General features: G+C 38.0%; 1 protein-coding gene across 2 annotated transcripts in view; it reads left to right on the top strand.

The window, feature by feature from the left end:
- CRIM1 (cysteine rich transmembrane BMP regulator 1) overlaps positions 1 to 16,467 on the top strand; it is a 204,952-nt gene that overhangs the window by 142,644 nt on the left and 45,841 nt on the right. For both annotated transcript variants that reach the window (XM_036872288.1, XM_036872287.1), the window contains exons 8-9: positions 8,346 to 8,474; positions 15,721 to 15,877. In XM_036872288.1, coding sequence (XP_036728183.1) covers positions 8,346 to 8,474; positions 15,721 to 15,877 — 286 coding nt within the window. The remainder of the gene's footprint in view (positions 1 to 8,345; positions 8,475 to 15,720; positions 15,878 to 16,467) is intronic.

The raw sequence follows: 16,467 nt of genomic DNA, 5'->3' as shown, positions 1-16,467 counted from the left end.
TTTCTTGCTCCTGGCTCCATTCTCATTACTGAGACCCAGTTACTGTTATTTTTATCTTTTGTGACCTAGCCTTTGATCCGGGTTCTTTCCGCGAACCTCGGCCTGGAATTTTGACCTTGCTGTTTGACCTCTTGGAAAGCCTGCTTCCCCTTGTCCGTTCCTGCCTCTCCCACCTGGGGAAACAGCTCCACCCGAGAGTGCTGAGCTGTCTCCCCAGATGTCTCTATCCTCACGCTTGCCTTGGGCCCAGCGTCATTCACACCCAGCCAGGCTGCAGGCCCTGAGCAGTGGTAGTCAAGTCTCCACTGAGTGTGCCCAGCACCGAGACAGACCATCGTCAACACTTGTGCCTTCTCATCCACACGCTTCCCTCGTCTCACTCTGATTCCTGCCAGTCGTTGCTTAATCAGCAGGCAGATTTGCTGGGCCTTCGGCACGAGCACCCATCCTTCATCCAGTACGAGGTGAGCTGCCGAGTTGAGTGAGTGCCAGGTTATTTTCAGGACTATTTTAATAACACTTTATTTATTTGGCACCATCAAGGAGTGAGGTAGTCACAGAAATGGATTCCCCAGATAATTGAAATTTGGGGTGTCAGATTTTATGTTAAGAATTTTGAAAGGAGGCCTTTCACAGTGCTCTGTGTACTTTTGTGCCTTGTTAGGCCAGAAGTGCAGATCATAATTTAACCATTTCATAGGCTACCGAGTACCTCGTTTTAGACTGTTTGGGTTTGGGGACTTGCATTTAGTTTTCACTGTTACTAGTGTGTCAGGTTCACAACAGCCTTCTGATCTAGCTTGCTACTTCAGTGGAGCTCATTTATTGAGTACCTACTATGTGCAAGGGACTTCTGCCTTGACGAAGACCCTAAGGAACATACTGTCCAATCCTACAAAAGTTAGGAAATTACAGATTCGGCCTGTTGGGGACAATATTGAGTGGGGCTCTTTCTAAAAATGTGTCCTGACTTTCAGTTCTCAGGTGTCTTTTTGTCCTCTTTGTTCATTCATTAAGCGCTACAGTGGGCCAAGTACTGTGCTAGATGCTGAAGTTGTAAACAGTGAACAAACCATTGCCCCTAATGTGAAGATCCTTCCCCGCTGGTCCTCAGCCATTTCCCAGAGGGGCAGGTTGAAATAACAGAATTCTGACCATCTGACACCCCTCTCCCAGCTGAATATAGCTATTAAAATGTGCAGATACACATATACACATGTACTTATAAATATGGCACATTTTTCCCAGTTAAAGGTTACCAAGATATAGTCTCTCTGAAAATAAACAATAACAATAATATAAGGATAAAATATAAGACAAGTATAAAAGGTCCAGATTATTCTTGGAATCCAATCATTTTGTGAGCTCTCTCAAGCTGAATTCCTGGAAAAAGATATCCCATTCTCTGTTAAAAATTTTTTTTAATTTTTCTTTTTGTGGTCTTTTAATAATCACATAATTGTAGTACTGTCTTTTCCTATTAAACATGAGATTGGTAAAGGAAGAAAAATATGACCGACAGCCAAGATTCCTTGGAAAAGCATACAAAATTAATAAATAGGCCTAAAGTAAATATATTGCTTCTCTATCTGCCCATAAAATAATACAAGTCTTGGGAACATTTTCACACCATTCATTTTAAAATAAAGAAACTGCTCTGAGATAAGTACTTTAGAAATTACAAGGATGTAGGTGTTGTTATGAGAAATATATACAAAGGAAAAAAAGGATAACTAAATGTGTAGTGGCTGAAAGAATTTGAGAATTCCAACTGTAGGAGATTTTTTTTCCATGACTTAATGAGACTTTCTTAAATACACATTCATACCCCATGGAAATTCCCACTTCCAGATTAGGGAATTTTTGTATCCTCAACTTTTTTTTTTCTTATTGTCTACATTAATAGAGTTTTCCCTCTAGCTTCATTTGGGAACATTTCATCTTTACCTTTTCCTAGGCTGCAATTATGTTAACAATTTGCTGATTTATTTGAATGGTTTTCTGACTAGTTATGGTCACATTTGAAAAGCCACTGTGGTAACAGAATGACATATGAAGACACAGTAAAACAGATAAGCTATCTCCTTTGGTTCTGTCTTGGCCAACTTTATCTCCAGTTTTATGGCCCTGGACAGGCTACCAGTAATTGGTGGGCTATAAGGAGGCCTGATATATTTAGCCATATAAACCAAGTGAAGCTTTGGAATTTTCCCACTTATTAGATACTCACATTGCTTAACCAAGTCCAGCCATTCCCCCTACCCCCACCACCCCCAAGAAATCTTAAGGAAGAGAGTGCCTGAATTAGGTCTGAAAAGACAACATAATTGTTCATCTTTGTTTCTCGCAATCAAATAAGCAGGCTTGCGAATTTACACAGAAAAGCTACGTGAAGTATGCAAACCATTAATAAATCCCAAAAGGAGAAGTAATAAGAGACAGATAGGAATTAGCTTTCTTTATCTTATTACTTCCATATGAAATTTTTTTAACTTATAAAAGAAATTTAAGAACATATCTGCCATTAAAAAAACACTATGTTTTCTAGAAATTTGCCTATAGAGAGATTTTTTCCAGGAAAACTTTTCTTGGTTTGTGGGTGTCTGTGTGGGCGTGCATGCACTTGTATGATTCCTAGGAATCTAGGGTGCTGGTAGACAGCTGCTGCCCACAGCCAGGCCCTCCAGGCCTGCCATTCACCCAGAGCACAGCACGGGGAAGCAGCAGTACTCCTAGAGACGACTGAGGTCTGAAACCAGAGCTAATATTACCCTCCTAACAGAGTCAGTGCTGCAGACAGTCCTGAGCACGGTGGCTCTGTATGCCTTACACGAGTGTACTTTTCCAGAGTCACCCACCCCCCACCCATAGTCAAGAGCTACTAATTGGCTGTCAGCCTTCCCAGGGTTGCTAATCAGAAAGAGTGCTTCACACATGTCTCAATGGAGATAATTAGTATTATTTGCAAGATAGACAGCTCGTAGTAATCAAGCTAATGAGAAGAACCGTGTATGTATTCATTCAAAACCAAGAGTTCGATGGAGTAATACAGTTTAGACACCAAAAAGCATCTGTTAACATTTTCATTTAAGCTATATCTGAAAAATAAAAATCAATGATTATATACATTGTTTCAGAAGCAAATTAACATTATTATTACACATTTTTAAATAACTGGTTGTCAAAATACATTCTTTTTTTGTTGTGTTGTTGTCCCATACATGTTGAAATATCCAATATGATGATGACAGGACTGATATTAAAACTTTAAGTCAACACCTTAAGAGGTTGGATTGGAGTTTCAACTTCTTACTTTCCTTTCCTCTTTTTGGAAAATTTTCCATAAAATAAAATAACAAAAAGCAAGAAAGTATAGAGCTTAGATTTGCTTAACACATTTATACCCCCTGAATAATGAAATGTATGTTACCTTATGGTCTAGTGCTGTGGCCTTGGGGTTAAAACAGTGATTTTCATTTCAACTTTATACTCTTGACCAAATTAATTGTGATCACAGTGCCTTAATATCCCCATTGAGCAGATAAAATTGCTTCTAGAAAATACTTGAACATCAGTGTAGAATATTGGTGGTGTTCTTCAGAAACTTAGTGTCTGAGGTTCTCTAAATCTTGAAAAATGTGAGTGTTTTCCTGGAAATGTTTTTACTGATAAGGGGTTTGTTGGGCTTCCTAGGATGTGAAAGAAATATCCATTCCTAATTTTAATTAAACATAAAATAAAGAGCCAATATGTGTTTGCTTATGTTACTGCAAGTTATAATAGTTTTTTTCCAGAATTTTGTTTTCTAAGACTTGGGATAAGAATTGGTGCTGAACATCTGCATTCCTGACACAAACCCAAGGGTTCTTGTAAAAATAGCTCTTCCGGACAGTATAAGGTACTTGGAAAGTCTTTAAAAGTCATTCAGGAAAAGGACAGGTTGAGGAAAGTAGAGATTCCCACCCAGATGCAGGGTAGGAAACAGCAAATGGATATAGACATAACAAACACCCATTTTTGTTCTTTATTGCTTCTAGGCTCAGAAAATATTTCTAGAATTCTTCTCCACAAAGAAGCGGTTCCAGGGTTCCCTTTAGAAATAGTTGTAGCCAAAGACAATGAATTCCTGCTGTTTCAAGCCTTCTTCCTTTGGAGGACATTAAGGTATTTCTTTAATTCCTCAGCTGATTCAATACAAGATGAGATGGAATTTCAGGGTGATCCTGTAAGCAGTACTTCATTGAATTTCCCCTCTCCAAATCCATCTTTGTGCAAGCATTTTCTCATTCTCCTAAATAAGGAGATCCAAGACCATTTCTCTCTTCTGAAAGAGGCCCAGTAACACATATCTGCCCAGCCAATTTAAAGGGAGACCATTTTCTTTGCTTCCAGCAACAGGCAGATGCATGTGTCTCCAAAAGTCTTAGCAGGACCTCTGTTCAACTGATAATCACCAAACTCTCCAAGGACATGGCATCGCCGTCATCCTTCTAGAGGAGCATGTACTCTCTAGCATGTCATGTCAGTATTGTACCCCCATGTAATCTAAGAGCACAGGAAAGTAGGATTTAAATGAGAATCATCTGGTCTTCAGGCCAAGACCCATCAGGATATATTCCATATTCAGAGCACTGTGGCATAGACTAAAGAAGGTGTGGGATAATAACAATTCCCAATACACAAATTTCAGGCTGCTCTAACAAGCACAGTGCACGTTTCACAGATTTCACTAACACTTCCTCAAGCTCCTTTATTTATTTGGATTAGAAACAATCATACTGTGATACCATGATTCTGGACTCTTCAAACTTACCTCTTCCCCCACCAAGAACTTCCTTGTGTAGAAACTATGCAAAAAGTCTAACCAGCTCTTGGTTATTCTCTAAGGACTGTAAATGCAATGTTGATTTGAAATACTCTCATTCAGGATGGTATCAAGTGTGTCTCACTTTGGTGTTCATTATGTAGAATAAGAAATTGAATTTCAGTAGACTCACAGCACTTCATTCTCAAAAGACTGCCCTGATGTTAGTAACAGGACCAGTTCTGAGATTACATATTAATATACTGTACTGAAAGCAGACTCTCAGATCCGTTTATGATAATGTCAGGGTTTTTGCTAGACAATTTATAGTTTACAGAATTCTAAAATAGAGATGGCCTCACATGGTAGGAAACTGAGCACTAAAATGTTGAGAGAATGATGAAAGGGAATAGTACATAATGTATGACTTTAGATAAAATGTTAGGAGACAGCTAGTTGCCGGCATATGTGTCTGTTACAAATCAGCAGTTACTCCAGTGACAGAGGACAGCAGCAGTAAGTAAGTACCCCAAACACATGCGCCACCATCCTTAAAAGGTTTTTAAAATTTGTTCCACTTTGTATTTGAAAAGGAAAACAAAACTTATTTAACGTAATAAAGTGAGATGACTAGTGTTAAAATGCTTTTTAAAAATAATTTAGACTTCTGTCTACATTTAATGTATCACAATGAGTGTTGTGTTCAGCCTAATCTATTGAGGGGCAGTTGAATAGTTTTAGAGTAAATTGGTTTTGTTGAGTTTTTCTGTGTTTTATTTTAATAAATATTGAGGGAGTCAGAATTTGAAACTTACATACTTTCCGGTTTCTTCCCTCTAATGTACATTATCGATGAATGGGGAAATATTAATTTTAGAGACACAGAATAATGTTTGGCTTCTTTGCATTCTGCCACATCATCTGAGGCCTGGAAGACATCCAGGAGGACTTGTTTTACCTAAAATATTTACAACACAGCGTTGTAGAACCAGCACCTACTTAAATAGCCCTTCTATGCATTTTTTTCCCCCATTTGTTAAACTGAGCTCAAGCTGTTATCCTGAATGTTACAGGGAAACGTGTTGAACATATTTCTTCTGCTAAAGAAATGTGTGCTTGATGTACCCCTGGAGCTGGCTACCTAGCGGATACAGTCATTTGGATAAAGGGTGGGACTGTCAGTATCGTTCTGATCCTCAAACAACCCAATTTCTTTTTTTTTTTACTTTCTAGCCACAGAGCACAATCCTAATCCCATCCGTTAATCATAATATGTACCAAAAATAGTATGCACATCACCATTGATTCTCTTAACAAATCCCTAAAATTCACTGAAAATAAAATCCCATACTGCCCTGTGATTATTATGTATTTTCAGTGTCAGTGTCATCTGCCCAGATGTATATTTTTCCATCATATACTTTCTGAAGGCAAAAGTTTCTCATAAACTTAAATGTCAGTAAAGAATACAAGCTTGGGTCTGTGCATATGTGCCCAAGACATTTCCTTGCCCGTAAGCCATGCACTAAAGCACTGGACAAAGAGTTTAGAATCCTTCCCTGATCCTTGCTATTAACTCTCTGGAATGTAGACCTAACTCCTCCTTCGATGGGATCATCTGTGGTATGGTTTACTCAGACACGATCCAGGTCCCCTGCTCTATCTTATATTTGTGGTTAGAATAATTTTGACGAAACCTCAGCAGTCTTATGGCTAAAGGCTGAAACAGAATTATTATCTTGGGTATATAACAAGAGTAGTGATAAAGGAGAGACTGTAGGTTTAAAAACCGACGATATTTACAGTAAATTTTAAGAGAATGGAGGAAAGCAGCGCTACTATATTTAATTCACTAAGTCTTAAAACTTGCCTAAAACTAAACCACCTTTTGATGTTTACAGTTACCTGTCAGAAAGGATACTTTAGTCATTGAAGGAAATTAGAAATTTCACAGCAGTGGAAATCTTAGATAAAAATTTCAGGGAGATGTTTTTCCAACTGTGCTGTAATAAAAATAGAGAATGTGCTACACCGTCTTCATACAGATTTTCACTGGGAGAATGCTGATGAAAGCATCTCTTTAATAAGTCCTAGTTGCTCGCTACCTGTGAAGAGTTGAATCACTGGCCTCTTTTAGCAGGTGGATAAAAATGTAGAACTCTTGATCTTATCAGTGGCACATAAAACACTTATTTTTGGTCTCTCTTCCATGGTAACGGGAGGTGAAACTTGAGAAGACAGTGTGGACTAATGGATAGAGTGTTGGACAGGAGGTCAGGCACCTCTGTTCTGTTCTGTTCCCAGCCTGCTACTGGGTTGCTATGTAAACTTAGATAAGCCACTTACCCTCTCTGCACCTCATGTTTTCCATTTGTGAAAACATAGGTAGAGACATTCTGTACTTAGCGCTTCAAAAAGATATTGTGAGAACCAGCTTACTCTGAAGAAGTTCATAGTATCTTTGGGTTGAAAAGAGGCTACGTAAATATGTCAGTGTCCTTGTTCCCTTTGACAACACTCTCTCCACAGTCTGACATTGTATAAACTGTCCCTTATCAATCACTGCAAAACAGGTACCATTACAATGCACTTTGTACTGCACAGAAGCTGAGAGTGTGACCCTAGAGCCAGAACACCTGGTTTGAATCTGGGGTCCACCACTTACTAACCCTGTGACCTTGGACGAGTCAGTATGCTGGATTTCCTCATCCGTAAAATAGGGATAATGACAGCACCCATCTCTTTCCGACTGTGATCCAAAACTTGAAGGCATTTATGAAGAGCACTTCAGATGTTATATAGACGCATAATACACTTTACGTAAGTGTGTGATTACTGTTACTACCCAGAACAATTCTTCATTATTAACATGGCAGTGAAGGTCAAAATCACCTCTGGCCTTGGTTTCTTCTGTGCATCTCGTCTCAGGATGGCTGCTGTCTCTTCCTCCTGGATGCTTGTGTCTCTCTCCCCCACTCCCTAAAGCCCTGAGTATAAGCTCCTATAGATGATGTGATCTGTCATGTCATCTATAATAATTGAGAGAGTGTCACATAAAAGGTCAAAGAAATTCAGATATTTTAAAGTCTCAGAAACATCTCTGATTTATTAACTTGAAAAGTCGCTAATAGATTTCAGAAGTATTGCAAAATGGAGAGTGAGATAATTGACAGCTGGAAGCTGTTTCCTGATTGTTATAAAAAAAAAACTCAGAAAACATCAGGAGGAAATAGAAGAATAACGATTTAAATTCATTTTAACCTTTCTTGTCTGCTTTCTATAGGGGTGAGGGTACCCCAAAATGCATAAATTGCTCAAATGTAAAGAAATAGAGCATCCGGATTTTCAAAAATTTAAATAAAAATATTTCTTTTTCAGGGGTTAACAACATTATGAAAGTATAAAAGTCTAGGATTTGATGAAGATTACTGATTAGGTTTTTTCCTGTGACTTACCATAATGTGGGATTTCAAAGATTGAATAGCATCTAAGAGGTAATCATATGTTTCATTGATTTTTTCTTTTCTCTCTTTATTATTAGAACCAACCTACATCACAATTGATCCACCTGCGTGTGGAGAGTCATCAAACTGCACCCTGACAGAGAAGGACTGCATTTATGGTTTCAAACTTGATCACAATGGTTGTCGAACTTGTCAGTGCAAAAACAGTGAGTACATGCAAGACTGTGTTTTTTCAGAACCTAATATTGTCAAAGCATATTGTGTGATTGAATATCTTTTTTTTCATTCCTATTCATGACATTCCCTTAGCAACCTGAAAGAAGGAAAAAAAAAGTGTATTTAACATAAACACACAGTCATTTGGAGAAAAAGAGCTGCTCCTTTATTCCGGTTTTTGCCTTCATTTCATTGTATTCAGATACTCCTTGATGTCTGGCTGCATCATGGGTGCAGCCCTGGGAGCTCTGGAGCACATGTTTCCAAACACCCAGGGAGCTCTCAGTACCGCCCTTGCCGGGGTCATCAGTGACAAGGAGGTCACTCACACAGAGGTGTCACATTCCATGTGTGGCAGCCATAATCTTTAGAATGTGCTCCACTTTCTTGATCCCAGCTCTCTTCCATGTAGATTCCAATCATGTCTCCAGGCCATGATCTCTGAAACGTGATAGAGTATATTGCATTTCTTACTGGAAAAAAAAATTGCCCTTCATGTTTAAAACGATTTTGAATTCCTCTAATTCTTCTACCAGAATAAACATCTTTAGTCATTCCCCAGGTGACATAGTTTCTAGAACTTTCTTGGTCCTTATGTAAATGTGTGGCCTAGAAACAAAGTATTGCAGAATCTGGTCTGGTCACTCACTGCAGTGCTGTTGTGTGGTCTAAGTGAGCATTTGCTCTTTGGATTATACACTGTTGGCAAACACTGAGTTCATAAGCAACTAGAACCAGTTGGTACTTTTTACATCAGCTGCACATAGGTGGTTCTCATCTGTTCTGTATTTGAACATTTGATTTTTTTTTTTAATGATATAAATGCAGGGCCAAATTTAACCAGAAATTACCCTGAGAGTTTTCAACCATTTACCAACTAGTTGGGATATTTTTGAATCTTGATGATATGACCTCATACTTTATCTATGCCTCCCAGCTTATATCAAATAAGCATAACTTACATGTCCTCATCTAAATCATTGCACTAAAATAAATTAAATTGTATAGAACCAAGGAGAGAGCCCTGTTAGCACTGAAGGCCTTCCTGCAAAATGACTTGGAACATAATCCTCACTTTTTCTATGGAGTTATTCAGCTAACAACATATCAGCTCCATCTCCACAAGGAAATCTTGAAACTCTTGATCTGTATCTTATCTGAAATCGAAATACATTCTATTTACAACATTCCTTTGCTGGAAACCCTACTTTAAACATAAAACGAAGTTAGTAGGGCATGGGTTGTTTTTCATGAACCTATACTGGCTCCTGGTAGTCATTGCTTTCTTTCGTAAATGTCGCATATCCCATGTTTAACCATTCCTTCTGCAGAATTTTCAGTTGTGAATGTCAAGCTTAGTTCCTGTAGTGTTAGAATCCTTTGTCCCTTTTGAAGTGACATTTGGCCTCTTTTAGTTTTGTGAAATCTCTTTCCATTCCCTCTGATGTCTCCAAATATGGACAGTGCTTCTATAATCAGCAGGTTCTCCATGAGCCTCTGGGTATAATTACCCTGGACTCAGAGAGTTAGAATTACTTAATGTAGAGAGAGAGATGATCTCTTTCTTATATATCAGTTTTCTTGGGCTCTGTATTCCTCTTCACCTTAATCATTCAATGCTTTCTTTTGTAAGAATATTTTCGGTGAAGACAGATACTAAGTAGGAGTTGCATAATTCGATTTTCTCAGTTACTTGTTACCATCACACTGTCTGTGGGATGGACTTGGTGCTGAAAGGGAGGTTATCAAACTGTTGTTGTGATGATGGTTGTTTCCACCTTTAAATTTCCCATAAGCCTCCACCCATCGGGGACTGCCTGCCTTCCTACACTTGTTTCTGTTCAGAGGAGGACCAGTCCCTGTTATACACTTACCTGCCTTTTATACCTCCCTTTGGAAAGCCAAGTTTACTAGGGAGCTGCTTTGGTAGCCATATTTGTTGGCTTAAATGGTCAACTTTGATTTTTTGACACCAAGATAATTGGTGATTGTATCACAAAGAGTTTATATTTTAATCCTTCTCATATCTCTTGGGCTGTACATCCTTTCTGATCATGGGAGCATATCTAATTTTTTTTTCCTGAACTTTTTGATGTCTAAAAATATAGATTTCATTATGCCTAATCACCCCGCCTACCATCTTCACCTGGGCTTTGCTATTATGAACTTTTGGCCACATGGGCACACCTACACAAGACCCCTGCTGATTCACAATGAGCCCTTTGTAGTTAAATCCAAAGAAGCATTTCCCTCAGTTGTCATTGAAGCAAGTCAGAAGCATGTGACTGGCTTTTTGCAAATTGAGACTTATCAGGAAAATTCTGCTCTGCCTGTCTTTGTGTTAGTGTTGCTTTCTGGCTTTGTAAAAGGAATATCCATGCATACTACCTGCTTTGCACCTCCATTTCATTAACACATAGGAGGAAATATGTACAGGAGATCATTGCATTTTATGTCAGCTGGAATTTGTCATTTTGTCTATATCATACACAAAAGTACACGGAAAGTATATGACAGAGCCATAGAGCATTCTGCTTTCATCCCCTCCCATTAGCAATCCTGATTATTTGACACCTTTGGGCGGTGAGTCAAATTAAATCAACCTGCCACATCCTCGGTTGTCAGATTCTTGTGACTGTATGTACCCAGCTCTCCTCCCAGACTCTGGCATCAGACTGACTTGTTTCTGGGTGATCAGGGCAAGTTGCTTTATTTCCTAGAGCCTCTGTGTCCTCATCTGTAAAGGGCAGGTAATAATACCAAAGTAATGGGTTGTTTTGAGGACTAATTAGTGAATGCAAAGCTAGCTTTACTACCCGACATACGGTAATTGTTGACATGATAGCTGTTTTATAACATGCATTTCTGAGTCAGCTAGAGCTAGCTGACGTGGAAAGCCCCCCGTTTCCCTCCTTTGTTCCGACACCAACCTGCCTCCCGTTCTTCCTGTCCTCTGAGGACACGCACACAAACAACTTTCCTTTTGCCTTTTAATTTTAACCCTCGAATATTCTCACTCTCTTTCACCTGGCTTTAGAAAAAAGGAAGTCCCTGGTACTGAAGGATAGCTAAGTATATTCTTTTTCCCATTGCAGCTATGTGATAAGTATGGATTTTGTCTAAATCTCTCCTTTATGTTATTTTTCTGCATCCCACCAAAGCCTGTTTCACATGCAATGGTCCTAACCATTTATACCCAAGTTTTCCGTTAGGGGTTAGACGTTGTATATATAGACCACTGGCATCAATATTTCTTTCTTAAAATAAGACCAATGCCAAATAAATATTTCTCCCCTGTTACTGGCCTGTTGTCTGGTCATTCATTCCTTCTTTCATTCATCTAGCATTTATTGAGTGCCTACTATACACCAAGAACTAGGGGTACAAAAAAGATAAAAATGGACCTTATCCCTGACTAATCTTGGTAATGTGTTGGTAATATTGGTAATATGCTAATATGTTATAATGCTATTGCAATATAATCAAGCATATTATAGACAGTCACTTGAAGATTGAAATCAAAACCCAGTAGAAACACGTTCTTCAAAAGAACATGGAAGGTATATGACAAAGGATTCTTTTATTTGAACATACTGTAGCTTTTCTTTTTTAACCTGTAACAAATAACATTTCTTATAACACTGCTAAGCAAAGTAATGCATCAAGGGCATATAGAGAATTTAAGTTTTTTTCAAAGACATACTTAGAATAAAGAAAAGAAACATGGTAGAAAATGCTTAAGAATGTATGATAGCAGCAAAAGTTAAAACTAAAATCATTTAGATAAGCTACTAAAAATCTAACAGTTCATTGGTACAAGCTGTTAGTAGCATTCCTTTTTAACCAAAATGTTTGCTGTCAAACATACATAATACATTTCAGCTTACTATAGGTACTATATGTAGTAAATGACATCTATGTGAATTAAATGGCATCCATCTTTTAGCATCTTATCATCTACATTTTTAAATCAAGTGGATTTCATCAGATTATTCGTAACTGCTCTTCCAGTTTTAACAATCTGTAATTCTAGGGGTTAATAGTGCTTTTAACTAGAAACCAATGCGGGCATAGAAAATTAATGGTAGCAGGGAGAAAAAAACCTTCCATAATTTTCATGAAACATATATCTGAATCAAGCATCTAAAGAAGGTCGCAGCATCAAATACAAGGAGGCAGGCTCCTGTTTTCATTTCATTGTTACTCTGAACAAACACTTATCAAGGTCAAGGTTGAGACCACCATTTGCAGTGTTGCACTTCTTTATTTAACAGTCTCAGGAACTTTATTCATGTTATCCTTAACTGCTTGCATGTTGCTGAGAATTGCCAGAACCCAAGAGTGTGAAGTCCTGCAGCAGAGAAGCACAACACAACTCTAGGGGCACCATCACACTGTGTTCTGTGTGCAAGCTCCATGGTGTTCAATTACAACAAAGTACAAACGATGCTCCCACACAGTTGGGCCACATTTTGGCCCTGGGAGCAAAAACATCTTTTTTTTCTCCTGAATAAACAGAGAGTTTACTGCATAGCTGCTATCGACCAGCCATAATGCACAGGCTCTGTATTTTGCCATTATTTATCACTTTCTCCTCAATGGTAATTTTCCCCTCTGGATTAGAAAGCATTCTTAGATCACAACAAAGTCATAATGTTGAAAAATTATGAACATAAAGCCACCATTCTTTCTGTGGTTGCCTCCAGGGATGTACTAAAGCTTTTCAAACAAACTTATAAACTCCCACCCATCTGTGAATAAGATGTTTCTAATCTCTCTGTTCTGCTCTTTATGTAAATGTTTTGCCTTGATGTTATACTTCTCTGAAGAAAAATCCATAATTGATACATGGATCTAGGAATACCTTGAAATGTTTAATGTTCTCTGTTTCTAAGCTAGAAGGTGGTATTTGGAGATGTTTAACAAGTACCAGTATTGTGAAATTTTTCAGTACTAACAGTAAGTTTTTTCATCCCATTATTTTTCTGTTAATGTGGCAGTCTTGATGAGCGTAGAGGAGTAAATAGCAAGAATCTTGATTGGTTCATTCATTCAGCAAGTATTTATTGAGCACTCACTCCATGCTGAGCACCATGATAGCACCTGGACTGTGTAAATAAAGAAAATAGGTCCCTGCCCTAGAGCTCCCTTCTACTGGGGAGGAGAAACGAGATAGCAGGACGGTGAGCAGTCCCAAGTCAGGGCAGCGTTGTGGCCACCTGCCCAAGATGTCACAGCCAGTCCGAAGTCTATGAACGTCCTGTATTTTTGTTCACACATAGCAGCTTTTGCTTGAAATTCCCTTCCACTGCAAAGCAGAGGTAAAGACAAACTTAGTTTGTATCAAATTTTTTAAACTTAGTGATGCAACAGCTTTCATTAAGGATGAAGCCCATTCTAGATTAAAAACTATGGGAAAACTCCTTTTTTACAGGACCAGAGAAATAAAGGCACAAAGGTGCTCAGACTCAGAGTTTCAAGGAATTTAATCCCTAGGGATGTTCTCACAGTGTTGTCAGTTCATCTATTTCTCAACATAATCTACTTGGTGTCAAGACTTAAAATTTTTGCAATAGAAAAATGGATTCACCACTTAGATCTTGGTGTCAGAGAAAGAAATGTGGCTATGACAGTCTTCTCCCTCCTTCATCATTCCCTTAATAATGGGAAAGAGATGAAAAATGATGACCTTTCAAGTCATATAATTATAAAATTTTAAATGAGCCATTTAGAATTTCACTTTTAAGGATGCAAATTAGTAATCAGTTGCTTCACAGTATGATACAGACCCACGAGGTTATATTAAATATGTGTAATGAAAGGTTTATGATGATGACAAAGTAGAAAATTATACTATAAATCACATTATCCTTTTTAAAAGATAGCAAACTAAATATGCAAGTATTGCCAGCTAAGATTCGCAAAAGATGCTATCTTAAAATATTTATGTAAAATATGAACCCATTTCACCTATTAATTGTAGTTAAGGTTTAATTTTAGGTTATAAGATTTGTGTGTGGAGGGGACAAATGTGTTCTGTTTTTCCCAGTAACTTATACATAATTTACAATGTTTATGCTTAAAGGATATCCACATAAAATTCATTTATTATTCCAACAAAAGTAGTCTCAGCTTCCCATTTTACCAGTCCACGCAGAACTATAATCAGATATTGCCATACTTTTGCCATCATCATGTCTACTTCTTTAAATTTGATTATCTTTCAAATTCTGCATTTAATTCAGACAAGTCTCAACTTGCTTTAGTTACATCACCAAGCATGCTTTTCTTATTTACCTTAACGTTTTTATTGCCTATATTACTCTAGTAAGCCCTACATCACACCTTTTAAAATTTCTTTACAAGGTTTCCATTAAGCTAATAGAAGTTTCTTGTGCCAGCCACCATTTCTTTGTTCCTTTTTTTCCCTTCTACAATAATAAGTTATAACTGACTAACAGAGGACAGTTAAACATCACTCCAGATTCTGCTAACAGCGGAGAGTTTGAACATTTTAAATAGCGGATAGTTAAACATTAATCTAGGTATTTCTTTGGCACATACATTTTTTTTTGTCAATTAACTAAATGTATCTAAATACCTGGATATTTGTCAACGGTAGGGAAAAAAATATCTAATTGAAACACTGATTATTTCACTTTGTATTATGTTATTAGAGATATACCTTTTAAAGAAAGGGTAAGCAATGCTTTATGCTGCGTATGGTACGCAGTATTACATGGTAACATCTAGAACTCATAAAAGTAAACGTGTGTGAACCTTTAAGAATGTGTTTCTCATGGGCATGCAGTAGGAACAAAAATACATAATGAAATTTGGGATGTAAGTTTCCACTTCTCACATTTTGAACAATAAATGGTAATCAGTGGTTTGAAATGGCTGATAAGAACAAATTTCATGAGAAAATGCCCTCCGTTTTATCCGCATCTCAAATAGTAGTTGCCAGCTTGCTCTTTAGCCCCAGTCTGGAGTACACATCAGAAATCTGTTTTTCAGAGTTGGACTTTATTGTGTATATTAGTACCAAAACATGAAGTTACGTTCTGATAACCATGAAATAGCACAATCTATAATTTTTAACCATTGCTGATGCTGTGGTAGAGCTGAGAAATTTACATCGCTGGAAGATTGGAAGATTAGGGGAAGGCACTGAAGTGTCAAATGTTCTGTTCCTTTCATCTTTGGAAGAAACGTGCTGTCCATGTGTCTTCACAGGGGAGGAACTTTGCACGGGCCTCAAACGAGGCTGCACCTTGGACTGCCCCTTCGGCTTCCTAACCGACGCCCACAACTGTGAGATCTGTCAGTGCCGCCCACGCCCCAAGAAGTGCAGACTCATAATCTGTGACAAGTATTGTCCATTTGGATATCTGTACGTACTTCTTAAGTCAGAAGATCTGTTCTTAATTATCTATAACTTGACGAAATGTCTCTTACTTTTTTTGTTGGCTGTTTTGTGTGTGTTTGTGAATGAATCAGCAATGTCCTGAATCCAGAATATCTATACTTGTTTTGTTAGAGGAATCAGAAAGCAGGGAAAGGAGGTATCTCCAAAGATAAGAATCAAGTTTTACTCTTTTCTGAAGATGGGCCAGAGCCTTGTTATGACACTTCGGGGCTGTTAGGTGAGATTTCCTCATAGCAAGGGCCTTTGGACACTGCCAAGGGGAGTGGAACTGTCATGAGGTCCTGGTGTTGTAAGCGCTTCAACTTTGCACCACTGTCGCAGCAACTGTTTTGTGATAGCTTATTTAATCTGTACTTTAAGATGAATTGACAGCTACTGATTTGCAACATGGAGCATCCTTAACCTGTCACGCCTCCCTGTCCTACCTTGATGCTTGTCTACGTTTATAATATTCTTTAAATAGCAGTAGATCTTATGAATTTCCTTGGTGATAAGAACTATGACTTGTATTTTAAAATATTCTTTATTGAATCAAATCCCATGAAAATTCAGAT

This window comes from Balaenoptera musculus, chromosome 13 (genome assembly GCF_009873245.2).
Source record: "Balaenoptera musculus isolate JJ_BM4_2016_0621 chromosome 13, mBalMus1.pri.v3, whole genome shotgun sequence".
Classification (NCBI taxonomy): domain Eukaryota; kingdom Metazoa; phylum Chordata; class Mammalia; order Artiodactyla; family Balaenopteridae; genus Balaenoptera; species Balaenoptera musculus.
This window is presented reverse-complemented; position numbering and strand designations above follow the sequence as displayed.